Source organism: Pelecanus crispus, chromosome 5 (genome assembly GCF_030463565.1).
Source record: "Pelecanus crispus isolate bPelCri1 chromosome 5, bPelCri1.pri, whole genome shotgun sequence".
In the NCBI taxonomy this organism is placed as follows: Eukaryota; Metazoa; Chordata; class Aves; order Pelecaniformes; family Pelecanidae; genus Pelecanus; species Pelecanus crispus.
In genome coordinates this window covers 71569404-71582341 of record NC_134647.1, presented here as the reverse complement: position 1 = coordinate 71582341, position 12938 = coordinate 71569404, and the positions used below count along the sequence as shown (strand labels likewise).

At 57.2% G+C, this 12938-nt stretch overlaps 1 protein-coding gene across 1 annotated transcript; it reads right to left on the bottom strand.

The window, feature by feature from the left end:
* Positions 1-11004: 11004 nt before the first annotated feature.
* Positions 11005-12716, bottom strand: LOC142593571 (selenoprotein Pb-like). Its single transcript, XM_075711226.1, has 4 exons — positions 12508-12716; positions 12188-12400; positions 11912-12047; positions 11005-11253 (listed from the first exon to the last, which is right to left on the bottom strand). The coding sequence occupies exons 1-4, from the start codon at positions 12714-12716 to the stop codon at positions 11005-11007; spliced, it is 807 nt and encodes a 268-aa protein (XP_075567341.1).
* Positions 12717-12938: the final 222 nt, after the last annotated feature.

The following is a 12938-nucleotide window of genomic DNA, read 5'->3' as shown; positions in this document are numbered from 1 at the left end:
CGCCCCCACGGCGCTGTGGGGCGAGGGGGTGCGGGGCCGGCCGAGCGCGGGGGGCTGGTGCGGAGTCAGGGGCAGCAGAGGGGCACGGCGGGGCTGGAGGCGGCACCGCTCGCCCGGAGGCGTCCGGCGGGAACCGGGCACCGCGCCCGCTGCAGGCCCTGCGGTACCCGGCCTCAACGCCCGGCCTGACCCACAAACCTGACACCCAGGCGAACCCGAAAATCCCCTCCGGGTTTACAGCGGGTAGCAGAGCATACGGCAGCGCCCTACCCTTCAGTGGGCATCAGGGTTTGCTTTTTCTTTTAAAGCCCTGTAGTAAAGATGCTCATCCCATGCTGCGCTGCAGCATCCTTGGGTGCAGAGAAAATAACCGGGTCCTGTGGCACGCTCGGCCTTTGGGAGAGGAGGTGAAGAAACACAGGCAGTGCTGACTCCCAGGGAGCCCTGCTGTGCTTAGTTGCACTAAAGCGAGGTCCTTCTGCACATATAGCCTGAGTCGGCACCCCCAAAATCCAGGGAGCTGACTCCTCACCAGCCTCTGCTAAGGCAGAGGGTGATGGCAGCACCCTGGGACCAGCACAGCGCGGGGCTGATGGGGACCGCGCTGCTGCCCTGCCGGGGCTGGTCGCTTTGCTGCCGTGTCCAGCAGGACACTGTCCCAGGGTTTTCCCCAGTAATACATCCCCATTCTTCTGTCCTGTCTAATTTTAAGTGACAAACCTCTGAGGAAGAGCAGAGCTCACAGATCGCAGCGTTCGGGTTTCTTACTCTGTTATTCTCAGTGCTTTGAGAATCTAAACCCAATTCCTTTCTATCTGCAGTCTAGTCACATCTAGACCATTACTGGTTACTCCCTTGTTGCAGAGATCTCCTATTTACTCTTACTGACAGAGCAGGAGTACATTTCCTGGAATAACAGGGTGATGCAATTAGGGAACAGGAAATAATTATGCACCTTTGCTGTGCCACGAGATACCTCCAAGCCCAAGGTCTCCTTCGCAGGACTCGGACGGAAGGAGTCCGGTCTCAGGCAGGTAGTGAGAGCAGGCAGAGCTACTGCAATGAGAGATCTCCATTTTAGAGAATAAGCCATATGCTAATCGATGAAGGTCAGGAAGAGGTTTTTCTTGAAGGCTGAGGTGTTCCTTGCTGCCGCTGGTCTTGTTCAAGATAGTCAGTGGCGGGCAGCACCTACACACAGATTTGTTTACATTTTCCCCAGGAATCACGTCCCCATTTCTTTGACCCCGAAGGGCATTTCACTCTCCGTAAGGCATTGTTGCGACAGGGAGCCCTTGCGAGCGCAGCATTTTGCCCATCACCTCCGCTCGCTGTGGCGGCGGCAGGACCTGGGGGGATGCGAAGGGCTTCGTCCACCTCTGCCCCTCCCTGGCTGCACAGAGGGACCTCAAGGGCCCATCCCAAAGCACCCTGCTGCCCTGTGGTAGAGCACGCCTTCCTGGCAGAGACCAGTCCAGCAGGATCTTAAGCTCTGATGATGATGGAGGCTGCAGGCTCCAGTGTTACAGCAGCCCAAATGCCTGGGAGTTTCTGCTGGCACCCGTGTCTCCCCACAGCCACTGGCTCTGCTCAGGCAGGGGTGAGCCTGCACGAGAGCTGGGACACAGCACCCCAGCTTGTCCAGTCCCTCTGTCACCAGTCTCTGCAGAGCTTACCTAGTGACAACCTTGAGTGTCCTTACGCCGGTCGTCCCCAGACAGTGCCAATAAAGAGGATTTTAGACTTCAGCTCGAGCAGGGATGTTATTCATTCCCAATGAGCTGACTTTTCACTGCATAAAACATGTAATCCAGACTCAAATCAAAGCAAGGTCGGTGCAGTGGCTGGCCAGCCTGTCTCTGGGGGGTTAGCATGTTATTTCAAAGACAAATCAATCTATTTTTCCTCTCCCTCTTCATCTGAACATTTGTTGCTCTCCGTTCCTCTCCATCTCTCCCTGTCCATTTCATTACTGCCTGGAATTTCACAAGGGGGAACTCCCCTCCTCCTGGAGAACCACGGACAGACCTCTTCTCCCCAGGGAAGGATGTGAAATGTCAGCCTCCTGCCCAGCCCCTGATGCTGCTCATTCAGAGCCTGGAACCAGGTACATTAATAATTCACCGCACGCTTTTCTGAGCCCGGCCATTTGCTGAGCCTCTACCACTGGCAGCCCTGGTTCCTCTCCCGGCTTCCAGGCTGTTTGGTTGGTGTCTGCCCGTTGCTGCGACCCACCAGCTCCTGCCGTTCTGGCCTGAGTGCTGGTGTTGTTCACAAAGGGCTGATTTTTCATGCTGGCTCCAGAAAGCATTTTATTTTGAGTCCCTGGCTTGAAAATTTACTAACCAAAGCGGCTGGAGCCCCCATGTCTCTACACTGCAGTTAGGCAGCAGTGCAACGCAATATTGTGGGAAATCCTTTGGGTTCCAGCTCAGTCAGAAGTCCAGCTTTAAGTTGCAGGTGCTCTGGGGCAAGAAATCTGCTTTCCTCTTGCTAGAAATTAAATTCAAGGGCTCCGACAAAGAGAGAGGAAAAGGATGTTGCCGAGATATTCTCTGCAGGTTTCCTAGCACCTGTGCTTTGTTTGGTGGCAGGCAGGGTACATGCTGGGAGGTGCCACATCTCAGCCCAAGGGGATGCCACCTCCTTGGCTGCTCCCACCTGCACGCCTTCATGTGGCTGCTCTCCTCTCTCCCCACCACGCCCAAACCCCATCCCCAGTGGAAAGACTGCCTTTCCCTGGGCATCTTCCCCTCTCTCGGTTGCTCCCGTGCCTCTTTGACATTGCTTTGACTCTGAACAGCCAATGTTGTGCCCTCACTGACATAGGCAACGCTGGCTGAGCTTTGCAGAGATGACAGCTGAGCTTTGCGGAGGTGACAGCAGAGCTTTGCAAGACCTGGTGAGCACCAAGGAAGTCCTCTGATGACAGATGAAGATATACAAGAGCAGCAGAAGCTTTATGGCCAATTAACGATGGGAAAGGAGCTAAACAGCAGAGTGCAAGTGGCCACCAAGCTCCTGCTCCAGCCACCCAGAGGATTTGCTGCTCCGAAGCAGCCGAAGCCGGGCTTATCAGCAGCCCAGCTCCCTGCTACAGCCGCCAGCCCTAGGCACTCGTGGGAAGCATGGTGGTTTCTGCCTTTTCCATGTTGCTGGTGCTGTTCAGAGCAGAAGCAGGAGGGAAAGGACATGGGAGTAACACAGCCTGCAGCTCCGCTGCCTTAATGCAGAGGGGAGCAGAGGGATCTGTTGCCCACGATAGTTATTCCTTAGCATTCCTGTGCATCCAATGTCCAGGAAGGGGCAGAGAGCGTTGCCTTATGAAATATTTGGCTTTGCAAGCAAGGGAAGCCATACCATGGTTTGGTTGCCTGTGGAGCTGAGCACCATTTTTAGATTCTCCAGTGCTTAGTAAGGTCTCTGACAAAGCGCAAGCTTGAGCTGGAGCTTTTTGCCATCAAACTGTTTGAATCCCCCATGGATTCTCCACTGACTCATTAGTGCTGAGTTATTGCCGTGCTCTTCTTTCAGCAGGGACTCTAATGAAGTTGCTTTTCACTAGCCAGCCAGCTATTTCATGAAACTTTCCAGAACTGACAATCTCAGGGACCTCCTTCAGGTGTGACTGCAATTGTCCGTGTACTCAAAAGGGAATGGCAAGGACTGAAAAACACAATCTCCCCTTCCCAAGCATGGGCTGAATTCAGAGACCAGGTGCAGGATGGCTGGTCTCACCCTCACTTTGACACAGGAACAGCTCTGCTTGCCTGTATGTCCCTGTATCTGCTCAGGGATGCGTAAGTTTAAAGCAGGGGATGCCGAGGGTGCTGCAGCTTCTCTGCCCTTCGTCTACTGCCAAAGCGGACAGCAATCCTTGAGAAAAACCTCAGGCCATCCTTGATCCATGATCAAGGATCCATGATCAAGGATGCCTGCACCCAGCACCATGCCATGCCGTCCCTGGGGCACCCCGTGCCACATCGCCTCTGCCTGCTGTGCACCGCAGGCACTGGGATTTTGGACCTGGCAGGGCTGGGGGTCCTGGAGGGCCTCAGCAGGAGGTCTGGGGGTGTGAGCGGCAGGAGCTGGCCAGCCCTGCTATGGGGATGGGGTCCATGGGGCAGGGTGGAGGTTGGGAAACTCCTACATACAGCTGGAGAGGGGACACCCAGGAGCAGAGGGGCAGGAGGAACAAGGAGATGGTCTGGGGCAGCAGCAAGGAAGAGAGAAAAATGGAGTGGGGTACTTGGGTACCAGGTGTCAGGCTGGGATCGGGCAGACCCGGCCTCCCTCTTGCACCCAACCAGAGAGTTAGGGCTGTCGGGAGCTGTTGTTCCCTCTCTCCCACACACACATTATATCTCCGGCTTGCCAGGGCTGCCTTCCTCCAGCCCCCATAAGATTAGCAAAGTGCTGAGTCTCTGCCATGCCACGGGGATTTCTGCACCCTTCCAGCAAATGCATTTGCTGTGCAGGCCAGCAATTAAGCATGGAGGAGCTGCTGGGCGAAGACCCTCAGCTTCCAGGAGAAACAGTTGTCTCTTGCCTCCCCGGCACAGACTCTAAAAGCAGAGAGCGCTCCAGAAAGTTACTCAGCCCCATGCCGGCGAGCAGCATCCATCCTGGCTGGCCTGGCTGCCACAGCGCTGAGCTCAGCAGGAAGCAGCCCCCAGCCGATCGCCCCCCTCTCAGCCGCTGGAGCTCCCTCCCCTTAATTAGAGATGCTAAAATAACCGTGGAATCATTTTGCACACTACAAGAGCATGAATAAATGATGGCAAAGCAAGGTGTAAACAATGTTCCCGTTAGCCTTTTGCATCGGGACTCCCCTGGATTCGGAGATGTGAGTGGGTTGCAGGGTGCAGCCGGGTGGGAAGCCAGAGTCAGCCGAGGGCTGGGGCTTGTCCCTCCGCCCTCCATCACGCAGGGTCCTGCTCCTCTTCCCTAAGCAGAGAACCGACGGTAGGATCATTCCTTTTACCCGCTACATTTAACACATTTTGCAAATTAAAATGTGGATAACTCTGGGTGGGGAGCGGTCTTCTAGGGTAGGAGGGAGAAATTAAACCAGTGGGAAACAAAACACGGAACCAACCTTCACTTTTTCAGGAAAAAAAGAAGATCTGTGATGGAGAGAAGATAACATACAGACTCTGCGAGCTAAAAAAACAACACAGAAGAGGCTGAAAGCTGGACAGATTCAGACTCAAAGAGAAGCTACAAAATCTTAGCGATGGAGCCTAATTAATGGTGGAACAAGGGAGCGGTGGAGCCCGTCTCAGACGAAGGCATCAAACCCGGGCACCGGCCGCCGCCCCCCGCGCCCTTGCGATGGGGGCACGAGGCAGGCTGATTGGCTGGGAGGGTACAATGGCGTGGGGCTGATTGGCTGGGAGGGTACAATGCCGCGGGGCTGATTGGCTGGGAGGGTACAATGCCGCGGGGCTGATTGGCTGGGAGGGTACAATGCCGCATGGCTGATTGGCTGGGAGGGTACAATGCCGCATGGCTGATTGGCTGGGGGGGTACAGTGCCGTGGGGCTGATTGGCTGGTTGGCCACATTATTGGATGCTAATTGATTGTGTGGCCTTATTACCGCATGCTGATTGGCTGGGTGGCTAGGAGGGGGGAAAAAAAAAACCCCTAATAAAAAACCAGCTTTGACAGAAGTTAGATCATTTCAATTTATAATATTTCTCCTCATGCCCGGTACTGCTGGTCTTTACAGCTGTCTGCACCATTCTGCCAGCCCTACCTCAGGCGCCGCTAGGACCATCACGGTCACGCCTGCCGTCGTCCCGGCGCGGGCTCAGGAGCCGGAGTTCAGACACCTGGAGCATCTACTCTGGGTCAGTCCTTACCATCCAGTTCAACAATTTATTCCAAAGTCATTTCCACGGGCACATCCATGTGGAAAAAACAAAAGGCTCCAGCCTGGGACTTCTTCCATAGTAAAAAAAAAAAAAAATGAACATCATTACCTCAGCTTTTCTTTTACAGCTTTATCAGGGCTCTCACAGTAGCTGGGGAGCCGCCCACCCCAGCTCAGGATTGGTGTCTTGTCAGTAGGCGTTACAGTGCTCTCTCTCAGAGGCTGCTCCATGGGTTCATCCTCTTCCTCCAGCTCCTTTACAAGGCGGTCAGGTATACTCCCCATGATGGATGCTCCCATACCTCACCTCTTGGCAGTGAGAGAGCCCATGTGGGGGCCCACTCGTGAGGCCAGACCCCAGCGCTGCCCGCAGCGTGGGTTGGTCTGAGCACAGTGGCACAAGGGAAGGTTGCACCACGCTGACCTTCCCTTTAACAGCCCACCCATCCCAGCTCCCCTCCAGCATGGCGTGTCCTCACGCATCGCTCCGTGCGTAGGAGCCAGCAGCAGACGGTGGCAAAGCTTCAGCAGAGGCACCAGCAGTCCCGGCATGAGGCTGTGCTGCTTGAAGCCACCGACGCAAGAGCAGGACATGGCGGCTCAGCACTGCACCTTGGTTCAGCTGCAAACCAGGCCTTGCACCTGGCTCATCTTGAGGAGAGACAGATGGAGAGAGACATGGCAAATCTCCCCTCACATGGCAAAAAAAAAAGCAGTAGCTTGCTAGCTGCTTTCCTGGCAGGAGGGTGAGAGGAGGGAGCCTGAATTTTAGTAAAGCTCCTATGAACACAGGGACCAGCGCGGGATCTAGCCTCAGCCTTGGGCATCTCCATGCTGCAAATCCGCACATGTTGAGCTGGCAAGATGTGTGCTGGGGTGTTGGTTGGGCTCTGTCTGCTCACACTGGGCTCCCTTCAACCCCCAGATCAAAACCATAAATAACAGAAGCAAATTGTTCCCTCCGTGCCATCGTCCATCGCTGGCAAACAAAGGTAGGAGCTAGAAACCAGCAGCTTGGAGAAATGGCTGTTTTGTTCTCGCATGGCAATGGCTGGACCGTGCTCAGTGGACACAGAGAGGAGGTGAAGCCACGTAAAGTTGCACTGCAGTGGCACTAAGAGCACCCGTGGAGGGGTGAGAGCCTTGATGGTCTCCATGGAGCTGGAGCTCCAGCTCTGCCTCCCCCAAACCACTCTGGACCCACCAGGAAGGAGGGAAGGAGCTGAGATGGGTCTCTTGTAGGTCAGCAAATGGCCAGGGAGAGACTTGGAGGCCTTTGGATGGAAGAGAGAGGTTATGGGGAAACAATGGGAGAGGTGAACATGTTGAATGCACCTTTGCTCAAAAGTCAGAGCGGTGCCTCCACGCTCTGTCCCTGGGGACCGCTTTGGGGTGACCCTGCTCTCTCTCTGCCAGCAGACAAATGATGGGGCATGCCAAACAATGGGGCTTTGAAAACCTGGGGACTGGGCTCTGTCCCACTGGTGGCCTCATGCCCAGCCAGGATCCGTGATTGATTCTGGGGAGATGGGAATGAACGAGGCCAAGATCTGACACACTTCCTCAGCCCTTTCTTCACCAGCCTCCAGCACCGGTGGCCGTGCAGGGGACATGAGTCACTGGGGCTGGCTCATTTCTGCAGCTGTTTCTCTGCTCTGTCCCACCTCCTTGGGCAATGCTACATCAAGACAAGTCTGGACCTACTCACCAGGGACGTCAGCAAGTTGCCAAAGCTGGGGACAAGTTCTGCAGCCCTCGTTCCCCAGCTCCTAACCCACGATGGAGACACATGGCTGCCATCCCCAGGCAGCAGCATTCACCCTCACCCCATAGAAGCAAGAGGGGCCCGGCTGGGCTGGACTTGGGGGACAGAAATGCAGCCGCCTGCATTTATTTTGCCTAACAACAGTGATCTCTCTGTATATTTTCATTCTGTTTTCCTAGGCTCAGCTGCCTCCTCAATGAAATGTTTCCAAAGCAGCCTGGCTTGGCGGCACGCCAGCCCCGGCTGCCAGATGAATGGGCGGAGGAGGAGGGACCCATTCCTCTTCTTGACGCAGCATCGCTGCACAAGAGGCCTCTGTTGACATTAGGACTGGCTGTTCCCCCTCTCCTGAGAGGCTCTGCCTGGCCCTCGGCAGGAGCAGCGCACAGGGCCAAGGCAGCAGGCTGCCTGTGATGTGGGACTGGGGTCCGTCCTCCTCTGGGGCAGTGGCACAGCCATGGACATCAGGGTACCACGGCATGGCACTGCCAGGACCTGAAGTCAGCCCCAGTTTCTTGCCCTGGACCCTTCCCTGCTGAGCCAGCACCCCTGGCAGCTGAGCACTCCTTTGAGCTTTCTGACTGCTACTAACAGCATTACTCCCCCAGACATCAGCAATGTGAAGAACCTGTTAACTCCCCCAAAATACCTCTCCTCCAGCCCACTCAGAGCAAAGCTCTCCCTCCGCACTGCTGGAGTGTAGACACCGACACAGGTTTTGAAGAGCTCCAGGTCTCCAGCACCTTTCAGGGGGGAGTGATGCCATGGGGGCCCTAAGCACAGCACCCCCAAACCCTCCAGGCCTTTGGACAATAACATACGGAGCAACATCAGCTTCACCCTAAACCCTGGCTGTTATTCAGACATGCAGATCTTCACCCAAACAGTTTCACAGCTCTTTCCCACGCCTCAATTTCTCTACCCAAAGCAAAATACCAACCCAAGTCTTCAGGGCTGGAAATTCATCTGCTGGGAGGTAGCCAAACAGTAGCAGAGCAGCACAGTGCCACTGGACTACCCACACAGCACCAGACGTGATCACTCTATCTGCCACTGCTAATTGCAGATCTGGTTGTCAGCAAGGGAATGCAAATCTCTGTGTGCCCCGCTCATCACAATGTCACCTACTTGCCAGGGACGCCTTTAGAATCTGTGCAAAGAAAGGATACGGAATTTAACAAAAGGGCTGAGGAAGCATCACAAGGCAAAAGAGATAAAAGTCATCAGCATCCTTCCAGTCTGCACCTCTCCCCCACGGCCGGCTCCCCTGGCATCTCCTGCTGGTGACCAGCACCCAGCTGCTGCAAGCCGAGGACCAGAGGCTGGGTCAGAGCAGCACGCGGCAGCACGCCGCAGGGACACAGATTGCTCCCACCAGCCGTGATGGGGAGAGGGCTCTGCCTGGATCTGGTGGAAAAGAGGCCAACCACACATCGATAAGATGAATTAGTTGTCTCAGCAGCACCGGCAAAATGAGCAAGAGGAGTGGAGCCCGTGAGGCCCGGCCTGCTTTGTTTCAATTACAGCAGCTGCCAGAAGAAAAAGATAACCTCAATATTGATGGCAGGAGCAGCAGACAGAGGTGCCCTTGTGGACTGCTGGAAGCAGGTAGAGGAGGAAGGGGGAGGAGGAGGAGGAGGAGGGAGGGAGCAAGAGGGGTGGAGGAGGGGGAGCAGGGTCTCATCCAGCGCTCCATGGGAGAGCCTGGCTGGCTCCCATGGGCTGGTGAGAAAGACCCACTGATCCTGTTGCCCTCATCCCCACGAGGAACAGCTCCTCTTCACCCTGGCTCTTGCCCCCATCGTGGGGCAGAGCATCCCCCCGCAGGGACAGGGCAGAGGGGTGCAGCCCCCCAGGACAAGGGGCAGAAAGTCAGCTCAGAGCATCAGCAGCAGGACACGCACCACAGCACGGCACCGCATAACGCTGAGCAGAAAGACCATCTCTTTGCTCCTCACTCAGGCTGTGGGGCCCGGAGAAGAGACAGAGAGTTCAGGGGGGGCATTGAGTGGGGCTGTGTGGGATGATGGATGGAGCTGGAATAAAGGGCTATGGGGCTGAGACAGGCATGGGGGCAGCCTGGGGTGCTGGCAGGCACGGCTGCCTGCCAGGGATGCAGCACGGAGCTGCTTGAGGGCTGGGCAGCCCCCAATACTGTGCGTGCAATGGGGACCAGGCTGGGCACTGGGGACAAGATGCCCAAGATGACCTTGAACTGCATGTGGGAATTTCATCCCCACGAGAAGAGGTCAGGGCAGGCCCCCCAACATCACACCTACAAGCCAGAGATTAAGGTGCCGAGCCAAACTTCCTCCCAGCAGTGCAGGGTTAATGCCCTGCCCTGGCAGGGACTAAGCCCTGGGGTCACATCCTGGCAGGAGGTGACCAGAAGGTATGAAGATATGGGGTCTTCAGCCCCTTTGCTGCCCAGTCTCTGAACAGGGGAATGCTTTGTGGGGTCCACATCCAGCCCCAAGTCCCTCGCTGTGCTGAGAGAAATGCCCAGGGCCAGCCCGGCGCTGAGCGAGCCTCCCACCCTCTCCGGGGAAGGGGCCCCACCAGAGGCCAGGCTGAGCAGGGTTCGCTTCACAGAGGTTTTTATTTGTACTCTGGATATCCGCATCGCCCTCCGATCTCCCTTCTCCCCCAGGACAGACCCCAGGATCCTCACCCCTGTCCTCCCAGGGCTGTGGGCCCTGGATTCAGCCCCCAGGTCTCCAAAAGGGGACAAGGCCACCATCTTGCGGCCACCCATCACCACTGCACATACCTGTGTGCAAGGCCTGGAGGGTCCCCAGGATGTGACAGCTATGGGGGTACAGGGTTTAGACCACGGGGACCTGCGACCTCCCACCACTCCTAGTGCCCCCATCCCCTGGGATCACGTCCTGCGGGGCACACACTGTCCCTTCTCTCGCTCCCCGGCCAGGACACCCAGGAGCACCAGGACACCCTGGGGTGCGGGGTCACCCTGGGGTGCCGGGACAGGCAGAGCATGCTGGCAGTGCTGCTCCCATCCCAGTTCTGGCCCTTCCACCCCTGCCCTGCTGCTCCGTGCAGTGTCAGCCAGCAGTGACCAGGGACCTCCCAGTTTGCACGGCAGGCTTCATGGAGCACGGAAAGGCAGGCGGCAGCAGAGGAAGGCTCAGAACCGAGACCTGGGGCTGAAAATGCAGCACCTCAGGGATTTTCATCCCTGGTCACAGCGTGGGAGTAAGACCCACATGGGGGATGCTGGAGGAGGTTGTTATACCAACGCTGCTGGTGACCAGTAGCCTAAAGTGAGTCCTTTCGTGCCTCTGGGAAGCGAGTTGGCGTGGTCTGCACACTACTGGGTTCTTCTGCAAGGCTGCCCAGCTTGGCTTAGTGCTGCTCATTTCCCTCCTTCTGCTTCTTCCCCTCATGATGGGGCTGGCCGTGGTCTCCATGGTGGCGGTGAGCATGGGTGGCAGGTTCATGGTCCCCACTCAGGTCTGTGGCTCTCTCGCTGCTGACCTCATGGCGGTGGTGAGGATGGAAGGGGTTATGCTGATGGATGGGGGTGTCTGACTCCTTCCCCTCTTGTTCAGGAAGCGGGCTCAGGGTAACAGGGACCTCCATGGTACTGTTAGCCTGGGGAAAGTAACACAAGGGCTGGTGCGGTGTGTGAATGCACACATGGCCCCGCAGTGAGCCTGCGAGCATGCCTGTGAGCTGGGATGAAAGCGGACCCGCATCCATCATGCGGAGAGCTACGTGGGTCAGAGCAAAGGCTCTCCAGCCCCGACCCAGGGTGCAGGGAGGACAGGAGAGACTGGAGCACGTGGAGCACCAGCCTTTGTACCTACATCCCTTGGCTCAAGTTGTCTGTGGTCCAGGGAATTTCTGAGCCAGGAGACAGACTTTGCATTTAATATTTCTAGATGTATTTTTCTCCTAGGAAGTAACTGATTGCTTGCTGAGCCCAGAGCTACGTCCTTTTTGCTCTGAGCTTGCCACCTCTGGGTCCATTGCCTGCCCCTTTCTTACATCAGAACAGCCAGCGACCCCAGTTAGCTTTTGCAGACCTGGGCTATGACCCCTTTAGTCCATTCCTTCTCAGCCTGAAAGCTCTGACATATTTAATTGCCCTTATTCCAGACCTTTCATCACCTTCCCTTGCAAACATGGATGAGGATGGCTGCCAACCCAGAGCCTGTCCCCGACATGAAGATAAGGTTGTTTTTTTCCTGATGCGCAATGCCAGAGGAGAGAAGGAAGCCCGGCTCCAGCAAGCATCCCTGCTCCTTACCTCCTGGGTGGTGTTGGGGTAGAGGGAGCAGTTGCCGCAGAAGTCCTTGCTATGGGTGAAGCGGATGGCCGACTCCACGTAGGGGAAGTGGAGGAAGCTGTAGGGCAGCTGGATGTGGAAAGCCAGGCGGCCACACCTGCGGGGAGAAGACACGGCCTGGCTTGAGGCGGGGTGTCTGGGGTCCCCCCCGGCCCAGCCATGGGGGGAGCTTTGGGAAGCCCACCAAATGCTCCATAACCCCCCAGGAAAGCCTCAGCCGAGATGGAGGACGCTCACCGGTCGTAAATGAGGAAGTCGTCCTTGTCGCCCCCCAGGACCTGCCAGACGTCGGGCTCCTCCGGCTCCGGCTGGAAGACGGTGACGCCCGGCGGGGCATGGCGCACCAGGTCCCCGAACATGGCACGGGAGAGCGGTGCCTTCTCGTTGATAATCATGTAGCGGACGTCGACCGTGCCCTGCCGGGCCAGCCTCTCCTGCAGGCCCCCGAGGCTGCGGGGAAGGAGGCGCTGGGAGGGGGGGGTGCTGGGGTGGGGGAGCGCCATGCCATCCCCCAAGATGAGGGGGGCTGGGTTTGGGGTTGGGGGAGCAGGGCTCACCTGTGGGCCTGCTGCAGGCAGAATTGTCAGCTGGCCTTCAGCAGGGCCACCACCGTCACCTGCCCCGCCGCCCCTGCCATGGGGCTCAAGCCGTTGACGCTCCATGCCGGTGCCTCCCGGCAGAGCCGGCTGCTGTTGTCCGCCCCCTCGGAGGCCAATGCCAGCCCCGGCCCCAGCCAGGCGGCCAGGGCCAGCACCAGCAGCCCCATCCTAGACCCCCAGCCCTGGAAAGGGGGAAATGAGGCGTTAGTCTCCCCTCTGCCCCGGGGCTTAACCCGATGGGGTCCTCCCAGCCCCACTGCAACCCCAAACTGCCTCTGGGGCAGACAAAGACTGGTGGGCAGTATCGTACTGGTCCCAGCACGGCACTGGGAGCCAGGACACCAGCACCAGCAGGGTGAGGAAAGGGGGATGAGGCTGCATCGGGGTGC